The 19,358-nt window shown below is 29.1% G+C and overlaps 1 protein-coding gene across 1 annotated transcript; it reads right to left on the bottom strand.

The window, feature by feature from the left end:
* LOC109347098 (MATH domain and coiled-coil domain-containing protein At3g58270-like) lies at positions 6,938-9,604 on the bottom strand. Its single transcript, XM_019586826.1, has 4 exons — positions 9,543-9,604; positions 9,290-9,445; positions 8,894-9,048; positions 6,938-7,758 (listed from the first exon to the last, which is right to left on the bottom strand). Exons 2-4 carry the CDS (start codon positions 9,412-9,414, stop codon positions 6,938-6,940), a joined length of 1,101 nt encoding a protein of 366 aa, XP_019442371.1. The 5' UTR covers positions 9,415-9,445; positions 9,543-9,604.

The raw sequence follows: 19,358 nt of genomic DNA, 5'->3' as shown, positions 1-19,358 counted from the left end.
GATTTTTTTTATAATAAAAATGAACTTTTTTGGATTTTTTATTTTTATATTTTAAAAAAATATACCAGATGGCCTCAAGCCCATCCTACATGTTATCTAGGACCATCATAATATGCTATTTCATGTATTTCCTATAAATGGGCATGTTCTGCCCTAATTTAGATGAATATTTTGTGAACAAAAGTTGCAAGACCCAAATTGCTGATGCTACCCTTAGAATGGAATGAGACTCATCAAGTGATGCCAATAAACAAAGAAAATGTCATATATAATTACACTTGTATCTTTATATTTATCGTGATAAGATAAATTTACTCTTAAAATTAAAGAGAAAAACTGTACTCCCCTATTCATTAATGAAGAAGAGTTTCACTAATAATAATAACTATTCTACAACAAGATACATTAAAGCACATAAAAAATTATGTCATCATCAAACAAAATCTAGAATCACAAGTAACTCAAACTAAAAGGAAAAAAATACCCATTCAAAAAGCTCATAACCTCATTATTCATATTCAAAGATGATTAACCTACTTCAACCTTATATTAGTATACCTATGCATACTCTTAGAAATGAATTAATGGTTATAGCTCTGCACATGGTGAGTTCGATGACAAGAAACACAGGTTGTGATGGCTACGTGACAAGTTTGCCGATTTCTTGAATTTTATCATTCATATAACTCAAACTTAAGATACTACTTAGAAGTTTTTGATAGTTTTTTTAATAAAAATGTTCTATTCATTGTCTATTTCTCTTATTTGTCTTCTATCCAATAATTTGAAATAATGAATTTGTGAAATTTATTAAGAGAGTAGAATTGTAATATAAATTTATTAGGGTGTTGTTTGAGAATATTTATGAATAATATAACAAAACTTTTCTGTTAATGTGCTATTATATATATGAACTACAACAGCGCAACAAAAAATGCTATTAATAAGACCTATAGAATGCGTTGTTTATGTAAGATATGACAATGCTTTGTGGACGATGCACTGTTGTATTTATGCACAATATGACAGCGCTTTTCGTGTGTCGCTGTGATATATATTCAATACAACAATGTTTGAAAAACACTATCAATAATGACAATATACTACTACGTTCAAACAGAAAGGGCTTGAAAGCACTGTTATACATATAAAATTAACGTTGTTGAATTGCAACTACGACTTAGTGAGTTAATAATGTCTTATAATATAAAGACTTATATAAATCCAAGTGAATAAAAAATGATGTACTTTTTTATAAAATAAACTTACATACATCATAAAAAGGTCACTTGGGACATAATGTAATATAGTTCAAAACTTCAAATCATTCACCTCAATATTATTTTTCTCAATTTTTATTAGACTATGGTATAAAAAGTTGATACCTTAAAGGACAAAAGACATATCTAAATCAAAGACAAGGCATCAATCATGATAAACTAGCTGGGATTTTTTCAAATCCATTTAAATTCCAACAAACAATAATGACATGAACAATAAAGTATTGGTCTAGTAGTATAATGCCCCGTTAGATTCATAAAATGACTATAAGGTCAATTATTAAGCGACACTTATTGGAAGAGACAATTACACACCTGAAAAAATTAGTTTTTTATTCAGAAAGAGTAAAAGGATACCCTTAATAATGTAAAAAACAACAACAATGACATACAACATTATTGTTCATATTAAATCATGCACAAACATATTTGTGGTAGCCATAATCACATTTAATTGGACCTACTCTCCACAAACTCATCAATTACTTACTATTAGAGTATTAGAGCATATGAAAGACAAGCATACATGTTTATGGTACAATATGCACCTATTTAATATAAAGCACACTTAGGAGTTAGGACTTAGGAGCAATCACATATACACATGATATTATGTATTATGTAACATGTGCAAGAATTTTTTATTTTCCATAGCCCATTTCTGCATTAATGTCTCTCTCTTCAAAATCCTTTTCAACCTCTTCCAAGTCTCTCCTTGCTATATCAAGAATTACTTCTGCAACAGCTAGTTTTGTTCTTAGCATCCTCAATTCAATCTCCAAATCAACTACATGCTCTTTAAGATTTTTCACTTTCTCACCCTTTTCCAAATAGGCTTCAACATTCAATGCAGATTCAATATATGGTTCTAACCATGTCAAGTTAAATCCAAACAACTGAGCTTCTTCCCATAGACACTCAAGGTGTTTGCATGCTTCCTTGTTCATATTCTTCACCTTCATAGTCTTAAGAAAATGAAGAACTTGACCCAAAGCTGTGAATGACCATAGAATGTACTTTGGACTTTTTGTCGTTAGGCTTTCTATCAATGAAGGATGCCTCAAACATACCTCTTCCAATAAAGGAAAAAAAACTACTTCTTCTGGTCCTAAACTATTGATATCTAGGACCTCACTAAGATGGATTAAAGGCTCTACTTTAGGTCCATCGTCATATATAGGAGGGTAAAATGTGGGAGCTATAGGTTCATAATATGTTTGTTTAGGACTTTGCATATCTTCTGAGGGTGCAATAACACTTCCAAAATCTTCATGAGATTGATGTTCTAGTTCTGTTTGAGTTGTGGAACTCCTTGTCCCTTCTGAATATTCTTTTTGTCCATCTATAGAAACACTATAAGTTAGAGATGGAATAGTAATTTTAAATACATTATCAGAGACAATAACATGAGCTTTAATGATGCATTTGTTATTTATGAGATATCCTTCTTTAGGATTAAAAAAGTCAATGAGATTTATGAATGATAAACCTTTTTCTTGAAATTATTTTTTTCCCATTCACTACACCATAACATGACCTGATTTCATCTTGTTAAATATTATCATTGGGATAATAATTAGTAAAACCCAATATTTTGAAAGACAAACATAATATCAAAATGGACAGGTCTCTTATTATGTTTACTGGTTTAAATGGTTAAATCATGTGGTCAAGCCGTAGATGATTTTATATATAATTAATAGTTATTTATAAATTTATAATTATATATATGAATGTAAAATTTGTATAATTATATTGAAGTAATTTATCTTCATCTTTTTTGTATCATAGTAAAATAAAGTATTAGATTAATGTTCTATTTATTTATTTTAAGTAAACCATCTGGTTCACTTTTCGGATTATTCCAGTTTAAACAAGTTTAACATAGTAGAACTGAAATTTACCTGTTTAAAGTGGTCCAACATCTCATTTAATTAAGACAATAAACTAGAGTCATTTTTAAGTCCGATCAAAGGTCAGACTGCACTGTCCAGTCCTCAAAACCCTGGTAAAACCCCATGATTATTCTCAAGGGGAAAGTAGTTGAATCTAAAACACACAACAAAAAGTTACAAATAATAAACAAATTGAGGAATAACATAGTTACCCTTGGCTATTGAGTTCTTGGTATCCACCTTATTAATAAGATCAACCTTGAAATGTGGAAACATTTTCCATCCAGAAGACGGAACAGAATCAGCAATCTTCACATTCATGGAGACTTGCTTCCCTTTCTTACCCATAGGATAAAACAATCTTCCTGCAAAAACAAAAATGGACTTTTCTCATAAGTTTTTTCTTCTCTATTATAATTCCAACTCTTCCTATATACTCCCTTAAAAAAACTCTTCCTATCAGCTAAATTAAAAAACATTGAATACTAGTAATGTTAATCATACAATTTTTCTCGCAATTTTGGAGCCTATTATCAAGTTTGTGATACCATACATATTAAATTTTGTACAAGAAAAACTTGGTTATATAATTATTGCATATGACACTCTTATGCAACAATTTCACAAAAAAATTGCATATCATGGTTTTCATAACAGCTCTTAACTCCTAAGGAAAAGAGAAATTATTGAAATGCCCATGACCACTTCTTTATTCTCCATTCCAATAGTTGTCTATTCTAGACTTGCACTTCTATATACACAAAGTACAAACAAACATAAACATGATGAAAATATCATTTTCAAAGAATAATAATAATAATAGTGCATGATATGAAATGTGATTTAGAACCTGGAAAGAAACTCTCAAGTAGGGAAAGCAATGAGATTTGAAAAGTGAAAATGTTGGAACAAGATTGCAGGTCCAGGATGATTGGTGAAGCTATTCCAAATGAGAGTAGTGATTTAATCCAAGAAGCTGAAATAGAAGAGAGAGAGAGTGAGAATGAAGAAAGTCAACTTAATAGGGTTTCTGACTTTTTTATGGAAAAGCTAGACAGAATAATATAACAACTTTTGTTTGGTAAGATAAAGGAAACTTTGCACTAAAGTCAATCTATTAGACAGTATTCTCATGTCATTATTAGGAGAAAATATATATTCATAACTTCTAAAAGTTTTATAAGCTATTATTTTATAGTATTATCTACCATCTACCATTTATATTTAAGAGAAAAAGATGAATACTATAACATTGTATGATTTTTTTACACGTCACTGTATTAACCATAATTTATTTTCAATCATGATTGACTTTTCAAGAAAAGTATTCCAAATGAACGATGAATGATACATTAATTGTCTATAAATCTTTATATTGTCAGTACATAAATATTATAGTCTATGTTTAATCATTATTGACTTTTCAAAAAAATAATAATATAAATGAATGGTAGATAATAGATTAACTGTATAAAATTCCACACTCAATCACTAACGGTGACTAAATAATACTCTATATTATTATTTGGGAAATTTTATTTTAGAATATGCTGAGTGAAATGCTCTATTGAAAAGTAGATTAATTATTAGAGAGTTGAATAAGTCAAGAGAGTGTACATACTATTGATGATTTAGAAAATATTTTTGAGAAATAATATGATATAATGTAGGTTTTAATGCACTTTTGTTCCCCTTGGGATGATTTGAAGAAATTAATCCTCGCTTTTCTAATTTTATTACATCAAAACCTCCTCATTGCCTCATCATTGTTTGTTTTGATGATTTTTGTCTTCCATCAATTATGAGATTAACATTGATGAAATGTTTGGGGACGAACACATGTGGCAATTTAATATAGGAGATTATATTTTTACATTTCATTAAAAATGATAAAAAATAAAAAATAAAAAAAAATCAATCATACCTCTTTAATATGATCTCTTCAACCTCTTAATAAACATTGATAATACTTTTTCGGTATAGTCAAAAATATTTCCCATCTTATAGTTAAAGAACTAATTTATTTTAGATATATAACTTCTACTATTGACAATATGAAACAAGAACACAACCCCACATGCATGTTGTCCAACATGACATAAAAATTGTCTCCATTAGCTGAATCTCCTTGCATCATGCCCATTTTGCTTTTCATGGTGGCATGTAAGGTTGCCCAGTAGGCAAGTTGAGATATTTCAATTATATTTTCACACTCATTCTTTCTTAAAATAAATCTTAAATTTTCTCAAGGTTTTTCTAACTTTTCTTCAAGGGGGAGGGATCCATTCATCCTAGCCATTAATTCTATGAAAATCCAATAGTTTGAATTAGTAAGTAGATCTATTTGTATTTTTTTTATAGAAAGAATGATTTTTTTGGACTTTTTATTTTTACATGCAAAAATATATATTTGATGGTCACAAGTCTGTCTTACCTGTATCAAGGACAAACATAATATGATATTTTATGTATCTTTTATTAATCGGTATGTCCCTCTTAATTTAAATGGATATTGTGTGAACAAAGTGCACAAAAGACTCAAATTACTGATATTATTCTTGAGACGGACTCTTTCATAACAAAATACATTAGAGCACATAAAATTATGCCATCATCAAACGAAAACTCCAATCACAAATAACTCAAACTAAAAAGAAAAATATGCATTTCACTAATCATGGTCATTCAACAAAAAAGCTCATAACCTCCTTATCCCTATTTACACAATCTCCTACTTCAATCTCATATTAGTGTACCTATGCATACCTAGGGATGACAACAGGTATGGGTAGTAGCTACCCGTTGCCCATTTCAAAATAGGAGAACATTACCCATACCTACCCGTACTCGTACGGGTACCCATGTACGAGTATTTGCGGGTATTTCTGGTACCCATGGGTACAACGAGTACCCACGAGTTTCCTATATTATAAATGAATTTTTAATTTTATGATGAAATGACAAGTTTACCGAAATAATTTGTGTATGATCGACATTGAGTGCAAAAATCTAAGATACTTAACATATATAAGTTTTTGATAGTCCTTTTTAAAAAAGTGTAGTATTCATTGTCTATTTCTTATCTTTCATTTATCTATTAATTTGAAATAATGAATTTGTGAAGAGTAAAATTGTAATATGACATTTTTTAAATTAAGACATAATTATTTTTTGATGTGTTTTAGTTAAAAATGTCTTATAATATAAGGACAAGAAAAATATTACATAAATCCAAGTAGATAAGAAAATGATATAATTTTCCATAAAATTACTTCAGATATTATGCTACACCATAAAAACTGTCACGACTTAATGTAATACAGTCCATTCAGATCAATATTATTCTCTAAATTTTTAATTTTGAATATGGTATAAAAACATCATATCTTCTAACTCTACTTGTTAAGGACAAAAGAAATATCAAAATCAAAGAAAAGATATCAATCATGACAAACTAGTTGGTTTTCTTTTTCAAATCCAAATGCATTCATTCCAACAAACAACAATGAAATACAACATTATTGTTCATACAAAATCATGCACACAAATATTTGTGCTAGAAATAATCATTTTAATAGGACCAACTTTCCACAACCTCATGAATTACTTACAATTAGAAAATATAGAACACAACTAGACAAGAATCTGTTCAAAGTACAATATGCACCTAATGAAGATAAAGCACACTCGACTTAGGACTTAGGAGCACTCACATATTCACATGATTATTATGTGTCATGTAAAATGTGCAAGTAACATTTTTTATGTTCCATAGCCCATTTCTGCATTAATGTCCCGCTCTTCAAAACCCTTTTCAACCTCTTCCAAGTCTTTCCTTGCTATATCAAGAGCTACTTCTGCAACAGCTAATTTTGTTTTTAGCATCCTCAATTCAATCTCCAAATTAACCACATCCTCTTTAAGAATTTTCACTTTCTCAGCCTTTTCCAAACATGCTTCAACATTCAATGCATGTGCAATATATGGCTCCAACCAAGTCAAGTTAAATCCAAATAACTGAACTTCGTCCCATAGACACTCAAGATGTTTGCATGCTTCCTTGTTCATATTCTTCACCTTCATAGTCTTAAGAAAATGAAGAACTTGACCCAAAGCTGTGAAAGACCATAGAATGTACTTAGGACTTTTTTTCATCAGGCTTTCTATCAATGAAGGATGCTTCAAACAAACCTCTTCCAATAAAGGAAAAAAAGCTGCTTCTTCTGGTCCTAAACTATTTATATCTAGGACCTCACTAAGATTGATTAAGGGCTCTACTTTAGGTCCATCATCATATATAGGAGGGTAAAGGGGTGCAGCTGTAGGCTTATAATATGTCTGTTTAAGACTTTGTGTATTTTCTAAGGGTGGTTTTCTGATTTCAAATTGTACATATTTAAGACTTGGTGTCTCTTCTGAGGCTGAAATCACACTTTCAAAATCTTCCTGAGATTGCAGTTCTAGTTCTGTTTGGGTTGTGGAACTTGTTGTCCCTTCTGAATATGGGTCATAGAATTCATTGAGAGGAATGAATGATGGAGAGTTCCAACTTTTATTTCCTCCATTAAATTTCTGTTGGGTCTCTGCAAAATTTAAATCAGCTAGAGTTAGATTTGTCATATATATAATTATGAAATATCACCATTTTTTATCAGATCAATTTATACACCTAAGTCATAAACACATATTATCTGTTCATTGTTGTTTTTAAAGATAAAACTTTTTGATCAATAATTATTCAGCAGATATAAATTGGATGTGGGAAAAAAGATCTTGAAAAATATCATTAATCACTCAGTTTTTATTAATTACAAAGGTGTCATGCTTAGGAACTCATATGCAAGAAATGTAATAAAAATACATTATTTGATGGGATTCATAAAAGAAACTAATCCAACATCCTCTTGCAAATTTTCTTAATATATCAAACAAAGTGAAAAAATAAATATATTAAGTATCTTGCTATATTTCTTAATTTAAGTAGATAGGAGGATATAAAAAAATGATAGAATGGTTTAGAATTGGAGTTTTGTTAGGACACTCTTTAAGAATATAAAAATGTTACATTAGAAAACGGAATCTTTTTTTAATTTTCCATTGTAAAATTTGTATCTTTGCCCTTTTTATAATGAATTTTTCCTAATGTGTGCCAGCATATGTTAAATAATCTCATTATAAAGTATAAACATATATTCATGTAAAAATTAAGTCTATCATTTGAAAAAAATTATAACTACATGGCTACCTTATTTCCGAATAAAACTTCACTTTTAATGAATTTTATGTGCCTATGGCACACAGTAAAAAAACACTTCTATGATTAAGGTTTTAGTTTCTAAATACAAAAGAACAAAGTCAACCATGGAAATTAAATGATGTATTAATAAATTAAGACTCAAAGTTTTAGTTTTCTAGTATTTATTCTTTTCTATTTCTTAAACATTACATAAGCTCAAATTTGTTGTCCCATAATTTATGTCAATCTATGTGCCCAAGTATTAGATTCATTGAAAAAATTTAATTCAAAATTTAACAAATTAAATTTTCCCATTCACGACACCATAATAGAAAATGATCTTATTTCACCCTGTTAAATATTTCCATTTGAGATAATAATTAGTAAAACCCTCATAATTATTGTAAAGATGAAAATAGCATCATCCAAAACAACATAAAAAAGTAACAAATATTAAACAAATTGAGGAATAAGATAGTTACCCTTAGCTATTGAGTTCTTGGTATGAAACTGATTAATAAGAGAAACCCTAAAATATGCAAATATTTTCCATCCATAAGCTGGCATAAAATCAGCAATCTTCACCTGCAAGGAAAAATTCTTGCCATTCTCACCCATAGGATATAAAACAATCTTCCTGCAAAAAAAAAAAAAAACCCTTTCTCATATATTTTAAAATCATACAAGTGGTTGATTTAAATATAAAATGTTATGTAATGAATTAAAGATTAAATATGAGCCTTTCAAGAGTATATGGTGTATTATAATTTCTCCAAGGAATGGCCTAAAGCATAGTTTATTTATAATAAAAAATGACACATGAAATATCATATACTTAGATAGGTTAACATATTAAGTTGAAAATTTGAGTGAATTACCATCTATAACCACCAAGTTTGAAAGCCTTGGAGGAGAGTCTCTTGGTGCTGAATTTGGAGAAAGTTTCAATCTTCCATGTAAATTTCTCCAAAGCAATACCCATTATCACTTCTTTATTCTCCATTCCAATAGTTATATATTCTAGACTTGCACTTCTGATATACACAAAGTACAAACAAACAAAAACATGATGAAAATATCATTTTCAAAGAATAATAATAATTATGCATGATATGACATGTGATTTAGAACCTTGAATAAAACTCTCAAGTAGGGAAAGCAATGAGATTGGAAAGTGAAAATGTTGGAACAAGTTTGCAGGTCCAAGATGATTGGTGAAGCTATTCCAATTGAGAGTAGTGTTTTAATGCAAGAAGCTGAAATAGAGAATGAAGAAAGTCAAGAGAATGAAGAAAGTCAACTTATGACTTTTGTGTGAGGAAGCTAGACAGAAAAATAACAACTTTTGCTTTAGGATGAAGGAAACTGTGCAATAAAGTCAAACTATTAGACTTGGTATTGCATGGATGAAATTTCTAAAAAAAATGTTACTTCATGTGCCATTATTCGAGGTTAATGAGAAAATATTTAATTATTAAATTTTTACGTTAAATATATTTTTCTACCAATCATAAATAGGTGACACATAGAGTGAGGATTACATCTTCTATCGCACAAGTTGTGTCATTACATATACTATTAATCTATGTTTAATTGAGAAAATATATTTAAGTTAAAAAATTAATAATTAACTATTATTCTGACAAATCATAACTGATGGTATGATACAATTTGTGAGATAACATATGTATATCCTATAGAGTGATACACTGTTTGAGATAAAAGATGTATTCTAATATTGAGTGGCTAATTTTATTTTAGGAATACAGATTATTATTATTGGGAAACTTTATTTTGAGAATGGTGAGTGAAATGCTCAACTATTAGAGAAGTATGCCAAATCTAGAGAGTGATAAATAAAATTTTGTGGCTGATGTGTAAGATAAATTAGGTGTATAGAAAAGTAGGTTAATTATTGGAGTGTTGAATAAGTGAAGAGAGTATACATACTATTGATGACTTGTAAAATAATTTGAGAAATAATATAATATAATGTAGGCTTAAATGCATTTTTGGTTGCATTGATGAGATGAAGAAATTAATCTCTTGTGTTCTAATTTTATTACATTAAGTCATTCTCATTATTTGTTTTAGTGATTTTAGTTTTCCTTCTATTATGTGACTAACATTCATGAAATGTTTGGGGACGAGACACATGTTGTAATTTTATGAACGAAATTATATTTTTATATTCATTAAAAATGATAAACAATTAAATAATTATAAGAAAATCAAACAACTCTTTAATATTATCTTTTCAACCTCTTAATTAGCATTGGCAATAAGGAATAAAAATTGTGTTCATTAGGAGTTTCCTCTTCTATCATGTCCATTTTGTCTTGTGGGCTTTTCTAGCTGCCAATTAGGGAAGTTGAGATTTATCATTTATATTTTCACCCTCATTCTTTCTCAAAACAAATTTTAAAATTTCTGAAGGTTCTTTCTAACTTTTCTTCAATGTTAAACATGTATAATATTAAAAATATGATATAAGATTATTGATTTAATTTTATTTGATTTTTTTTATAATAAAAATGAACTTTTTTGGATTTTTTATTTTTATATTTTAAAAAAATATACCAGATGGCCTCAAGCCCATCCTACATGTTATCTAGGACCATCATAATATGCTATTTCATGTATTTCCTATAAATGGGCATGTTCTGCCCTAATTTAGATGAATATTTTGTGAACAAAAGTTGCAAGACCCAAATTGCTGATGCTACCCTTAGAATGGAATGAGACTCATCAAGTGATGCCAATAAACAAAGAAAATGTCATATATAATTACACTTGTATCTTTATATTTATCGTGATAAGATAAATTTACTCTTAAAATTAAAGAGAAAAACTGTACTCCCCTATTCATTAATGAAGAAGAGTTTCACTAATAATAATAACTATTCTACAACAAGATACATTAAAGCACATAAAAAATTATGTCATCATCAAACAAAATCTAGAATCACAAGTAACTCAAACTAAAAGGAAAAAAATACCCATTCAAAAAGCTCATAACCTCATTATTCATATTCAAAGATGATTAACCTACTTCAACCTTATATTAGTATACCTATGCATACTCTTAGAAATGAATTAATGGTTATAGCTCTGCACATGGTGAGTTCGATGACAAGAAACACAGGTTGTGATGGCTACGTGACAAGTTTGCCGATTTCTTGAATTTTATCATTCATATAACTCAAACTTAAGATACTACTTAGAAGTTTTTGATAGTTTTTTTAATAAAAATGTTCTATTCATTGTCTATTTCTCTTATTTGTCTTCTATCCAATAATTTGAAATAATGAATTTGTGAAATTTATTAAGAGAGTAGAATTGTAATATAAATTTATTAGGGTGTTGTTTGAGAATATTTATGAATAATATAACAAAACTTTTCTGTTAATGTGCTATTATATATATGAACTACAACAGCGCAACAAAAAATGCTATTAATAAGACCTATAGAATGCGTTGTTTATGTAAGATATGACAATGCTTTGTGGACGATGCACTGTTGTATTTATGCACAATATGACAGCGCTTTTCGTGTGTCGCTGTGATATATATTCAATACAACAATGTTTGAAAAACACTATCAATAATGACAATATACTACTACGTTCAAACAGAAAGGGCTTGAAAGCACTGTTATACATATAAAATTAACGTTGTTGAATTGCAACTACGACTTAGTGAGTTAATAATGTCTTATAATATAAAGACTTATATAAATCCAAGTGAATAAAAAATGATGTACTTTTTTATAAAATAAACTTACATACATCATAAAAAGGTCACTTGGGACATAATGTAATATAGTTCAAAACTTCAAATCATTCACCTCAATATTATTTTTCTCAATTTTTATTAGACTATGGTATAAAAAGTTGATACCTTAAAGGACAAAAGACATATCTAAATCAAAGACAAGGCATCAATCATGATAAACTAGCTGGGATTTTTTCAAATCCATTTAAATTCCAACAAACAATAATGACATGAACAATAAAGTATTGGTCTAGTAGTATAATGCCCCGTTAGATTCATAAAATGACTATAAGGTCAATTATTAAGCGACACTTATTGGAAGAGACAATTACACACCTGAAAAAATTAGTTTTTTATTCAGAAAGAGTAAAAGGATACCCTTAATAATGTAAAAAACAACAACAATGACATACAACATTATTGTTCATATTAAATCATGCACAAACATATTTGTGGTAGCCATAATCACATTTAATTGGACCTACTCTCCACAAACTCATCAATTACTTACTATTAGAGTATTAGAGCATATGAAAGACAAGCATACATGTTTATGGTACAATATGCACCTATTTAATATAAAGCACACTTAGGAGTTAGGACTTAGGAGCAATCACATATACACATGATATTATGTATTATGTAACATGTGCAAGAATTTTTTATTTTCCATAGCCCATTTCTGCATTAATGTCTCTCTCTTCAAAATCCTTTTCAACCTCTTCCAAGTCTCTCCTTGCTATATCAAGAATTACTTCTGCAACAGCTAGTTTTGTTCTTAGCATCCTCAATTCAATCTCCAAATCAACTACATGCTCTTTAAGATTTTTCACTTTCTCACCCTTTTCCAAATAGGCTTCAACATTCAATGCAGATTCAATATATGGTTCTAACCATGTCAAGTTAAATCCAAACAACTGAGCTTCTTCCCATAGACACTCAAGGTGTTTGCATGCTTCCTTGTTCATATTCTTCACCTTCATAGTCTTAAGAAAATGAAGAACTTGACCCAAAGCTGTGAATGACCATAGAATGTACTTTGGACTTTTTGTCGTTAGGCTTTCTATCAATGAAGGATGCCTCAAACATACCTCTTCCAATAAAGGAAAAAAAACTACTTCTTCTGGTCCTAAACTATTGATATCTAGGACCTCACTAAGATGGATTAAAGGCTCTACTTTAGGTCCATCGTCATATATAGGAGGGTAAAATGTGGGAGCTATAGGTTCATAATATGTTTGTTTAGGACTTTGCATATCTTCTGAGGGTGCAATAACACTTCCAAAATCTTCATGAGATTGATGTTCTAGTTCTGTTTGAGTTGTGGAACTCCTTGTCCCTTCTGAATATTCTTTTTGTCCATCTATAGAAACACTATAAGTTAGAGATGGAATAGTAATTTTAAATACATTATCAGAGACAATAACATGAGCTTTAATGATGCATTTGTTATTTATGAGATATCCTTCTTTAGGATTAAAAAAGTCAATGAGATTTATGAATGATAAACCTTTTTCTTGAAATTATTTTTTTCCCATTCACTACACCATAACATGACCTGATTTCATCTTGTTAAATATTATCATTGGGATAATAATTAGTAAAACCCAATATTTTGAAAGACAAACATAATATCAAAATGGACAGGTCTCTTATTATGTTTACTGGTTTAAATGGTTAAATCATGTGGTCAAGCCGTAGATGATTTTATATATAATTAATAGTTATTTATAAATTTATAATTATATATATGAATGTAAAATTTGTATAATTATATTGAAGTAATTTATCTTCATCTTTTTTGTATCATAGTAAAATAAAGTATTAGATTAATGTTCTATTTATTTATTTTAAGTAAACCATCTGGTTCACTTTTCGGATTATTCCAGTTTAAACAAGTTTAACATAGTAGAACTGAAATTTACCTGTTTAAAGTGGTCCAACATCTCATTTAATTAAGACAATAAACTAGAGTCATTTTTAAGTCCGATCAAAGGTCAGACTGCACTGTCCAGTCCTCAAAACCCTGGTAAAACCCCATGATTATTCTCAAGGGGAAAGTAGTTGAATCTAAAACACACAACAAAAAGTTACAAATAATAAACAAATTGAGGAATAACATAGTTACCCTTGGCTATTGAGTTCTTGGTATCCACCTTATTAATAAGATCAACCTTGAAATGTGGAAACATTTTCCATCCAGAAGACGGAACAGAATCAGCAATCTTCACATTCATGGAGACTTGCTTCCCTTTCTTACCCATAGGATAAAACAATCTTCCTGCAAAAACAAAAATGGACTTTTCTCATAAGTTTTTTCTTCTCTATTATAATTCCAACTTTCCTATATACCCCCTTAAAAAAACTCTTCCTATCAGCTAAATTAAAAAACATTGAATACTAGTAATGTTAATCATACAATTTTTCTCGCAATTTTGGAGCCTATTATCAAGTTTGTGATACCATACATATTAAATTTTGTACAAGAAAAACTTGGTTATATAATTATTGCATATGACACTCTTATGCAACAATTTCACAAAAAAATTGCATATCATGGTTTTCATAACAGCTCTTAACTCCTAAGGAAAAGAGAAATTATTGAAATACCCATTGCCACTTCTTTATTCTCCATTCCAATAGTTATCTATTCTAGACTTGCACTTCAGATATACACAAAGTACAAACAAAAACATGATGAAGTAAAAAACCATTTTCAAAGAATAATAATAATATCGCATGATATATATAACATGTGATTTAGAACCTTGAAAGAATCTCACAAGTAGAGAAAGCAATGAGATTTTGAAAGTGAAAACGTTGGAGCAAGTTAACAGTTACAAGATTATTGGTGAAGCTATTCAAAATGAGAGTAGTGGTGTAATCCAAGAAGCTGAAATAGAAGAGAGAGAGAGTGAGAATGAAGAAAGTCAACTTAATAGGGTTTCTGACTTTTTTATGGAAAAGCTAGACAGAATAATATAACAACTTTTGTTTGGTAAGATAAAGGAAACTTTGCACTAAAGTCAATCTATTAGACAGTATTCTCATGTCATTATTAGGAGAAAATATATATTCATAACTTCTAAAAGTTTTATAAGCTATTATTTTATAGTATTATCTACCATCTACCATTTATATTTAAGAGAAAAAGATGAATACTATAACATTGTATGATTTTTTTACACGTCACTGTATTAACCATAATTTATTTTCAATCATGATTGACTTTTCAAGAAAAGTATTCCAAATGAACGATGAATGATACATTAATTGTCTATAAATCTTTATATTGTCAGTACATAAATATTATAGTCTATGTTTAATCATTATTGACTTTTCAAAAAAATAATAATATAAATGAATGGTAGATAATAGATTAACTGTATAAAATTCCACACTCAATCACTAACGGTGACTAAATAATACTCTATATTATTATTTGGGAAATTTTATTTTAGAATATGCTGAGTGAAATGCTCTATTGAAAAGTAGATTAATTATTAGAGAGTTGAATAAGTCAAGAGAGTGTACATACTATTGATGATTTAGAAAATATTTTTGAGAAATAATATGATATAATGTAGGTTTTAATGCACTTTTGTTCCCCTTGGGATGATTTGAAGAAATTAATCCTCGCTTTTCTAATTTTATTACATCAAAACCTCCTCATTGCCTCATCATTGTTTGTTTTGATGATTTTTGTCTTCCATCAATTATGAGATTAACATTGATGAAATGTTTGGGGACGAACACATGTGGCAATTTAATATAGGAGATTATATTTTTACATTTCATTAAAAATGATAAAAAATAAAAAATAAAAAAAAATCAATCATACCTCTTTAATATGATCTCTTCAACCTCTTAATAAACATTGATAATACTTTTTCGGTATAGTCAAAAATATTTCCCATCTTATAGTTAAAGAACTAATTTATTTTAGATATATAACTTCTACTATTGACAATATGAAACAAGAACACAACCCCACATGCATGTTGTCCAACATGACATAAAAATTGTCTCCATTAGCTGAATCTCCTTGCATCATGCCCATTTTGCTTTTCATGGTGGCATGTAAGGTTGCCCAGTAGGCAAGTTGAGATATTTCAATTATATTTTCACACTCATTCTTTCTTAAAATAAATCTTAAATTTTCTCAAGGTTTTTCTAACTTTTCTTCAAGGGGGAGGGATCCATTCATCCTAGCCATTAATTCTATGAAAATCCAATAGTTTGAATTAGTAAGTAGATCTATTTGTATTTTTTTTATAGAAAGAATGATTTTTTTGGACTTTTTATTTTTACATGCAAAAATATATATTTGATGGTCACAAGTCTGTCTTACCTGTATCAAGGACAAACATAATATGATATTTTATGTATCTTTTATTAATCGGTATGTCCCTCTTAATTTAAATGGATATTGTGTGAACAAAGTGCACAAAAGACTCAAATTACTGATATTATTCTTGAGACGGACTCTTTCATAACAAAATACATTAGAGCACATAAAATTATGCCATCATCAAACGAAAACTCCAATCACAAATAACTCAAACTAAAAAGAAAAATATGCATTTCACTAATCATGGTCATTCAACAAAAAAGCTCATAACCTCCTTATCCCTATTTACACAATCTCCTACTTCAATCTCATATTAGTGTACCTATGCATACCTAGGGATGACAACAGGTATGGGTAGTAGCTACCCGTTGCCCATTTCAAAATAGGAGAACATTACCCATACCTACCCGTACTCGTACGGGTACCCATGTACGAGTATTTGCGGGTATTTCTGGTACCCATGGGTACAACGAGTACCCACGAGTTTCCTATATTATAAATGAATTTTTAATTTTATGATGAAATGACAAGTTTACCGAAATAATTTGTGTATGATCGACATTGAGTGCAAAAATCTAAGATACTTAACATATATAAGTTTTTGATAGTCCTTTTTAAAAAAGTGTAGTATTCATTGTCTATTTCTTATCTTTCATTTATCTATTAATTTGAAATAATGAATTTGTGAAGAGTAAAATTGTAATATGACATTTTTTAAATTAAGACATAATTATTTTTTGATGTGTTTTAGTTAAAAATGTCTTATAATATAAGGACAAGAAAAATATTACATAAATCCAAGTAGATAAGAAAATGATATAATTTTCCATAAAATTACTTCAGATATTATGCTACACCATAAAAACTGTCACGACTTAATGTAATACAGTCCATTCAGATCAATATTATTCTCTAAATTTTTAATTTTGAATATGGTATAAAAACATCATATCTTCTAACTCTACTTGTTAAGGACAAAAGAAATATCAAAATCAAAGAAAAGATATCAATCATGACAAACTAGTTGGTTTTCTTTTTCAAATCCAAATGCATTCATTCCAACAAACAACAATGAAATACAACATTATTGTTCATACAAAATCATGCACACAAATATTTGTGCTAGAAATAATCATTTTAATAGGACCAACTTTCCACAACCTCATGAATTACTTACAATTAGAAAATATAGAACACAACTAGACAAGAATCTGTTCAAAGTACAATATGCACCTAATGAAGATAAAGCACACTCGACTTAGGACTTAGGAGCACTCACATATTCACATGATTATTATGTGTCATGTAAAATGTGCAAGTAACATTTTTTATGTTCCATAGCCCATTTCTGCATTAATGTCCCGCTCTTCAAAACCCTTTTCAACCTCTTCCAAGTCTTTCCTTGCTATATCAAGAGCTACTTCTGCAACAGCTAATTTTGTTTTTAGCATCCTCAATTCAATCTCCAAATTAACCACATCCTCTTTAAGAATTTTCACTTTCTCAGCCTTTTCCAAACATGCTTCAACATTCAATGCATGTGCAATATATGGCTCCAACCAAGTCAAGTTAAATCCAAATAACTGAACTTCGTCCCATAGACACTCAAGATGTTTGCATGCTTCCTTGTTCATATTCTTCACCTTCATAGTCTTAAGAAAATGAAGAACTTGACCCAAAGCTGTGAAAGACCATAGAATGTACTTAGGACTTTTTTTCATCAGGCTTTCTATCAATGAAGGATGCTTCAAACAAACCTCTTCCAATAAAGGAAAAAAAGCTGCTTCTTCTGGTCCTAAACTATTTATATCTAGGACCTCACTAAGATTGATTAAGGGCTCTACTTTAGGTCCATCATCATATATAGGAGGGTAAAGGGGTGCAGCTGTAGGCTTATAATATGTCTGTTTAAGACTTTGTGTATTTTCTAAGGGTGGTTTTCTGATTTCAAATTGTACATATTTAAGACTTGGTGTCTCTTCTGAGGCTGAAATCACACTTTCAAAATCTTCCTGAGATTGCAGTTCTAGTTCTGTTTGGGTTGTGGAACTTGTTGTCCCTTCTGAATATTCTTTCTGTCCAGCTATACAAACACTATGGTTAGAGATGAAATAGTAATTTTAAATCCATTATCAAAGACAAAGAGACCATGACATGTGCTTCAACCATGCATTTGTTATTAATGAGATATCATTGTTTAGGATTATAGAAGTCAATGGGCTGTATGGTTGACATAATCATTAGATATATAATTAATAATTATTTATATATTTTTTGATCGGCAATAAAAACTTTATTGATTTAGAGAAAACTTTATCTTCTTCAACAATGCATTTATTATGAATGAGATATCCTTCTTTCGGATTATAGAAGTCAATGAGCCGTATGGTTCAAATCATTAGATATATGAAAACATTATTTATAAATATAAAATTATATATATAAATGTAAAATTTGTATAATTATATTGAAGTAATTTATCTTTATATTTTTGGACTAGAGAATAACAAAACATTAATTAGATTAGTATTCTGTTTTTTTAAGCTAAGTGAACCATCTGGTTCACTTTCCGGGTTATTCTAGTTTAACCGAGTTTAACATGATCAGACCATAATTTTTCAGGTTCGAAACAGTCAAACTCCTCTTCTGATTAAGACTACAAATCAGGGTCATTTTAAAGTTCGGTATGAGGTCAGACTATCCAATCCAGTCAGCAAAACCCTGGTAAAACCCCATGATTATTCTCAAGGAGAAAGTAGTGGAATCTAAAACATACAACAACAAGTTACAAATAATAAACACGTTGAGGAATAAGATAGTTA

The sequence above is a fragment of the Lupinus angustifolius genome, chromosome LG05 (genome assembly GCF_001865875.1).
Source record: "Lupinus angustifolius cultivar Tanjil chromosome LG05, LupAngTanjil_v1.0, whole genome shotgun sequence".
NCBI lineage: Eukaryota > Viridiplantae > Streptophyta > Magnoliopsida > Fabales > Fabaceae > Lupinus > Lupinus angustifolius.
This window is presented reverse-complemented; position numbering and strand designations above follow the sequence as displayed.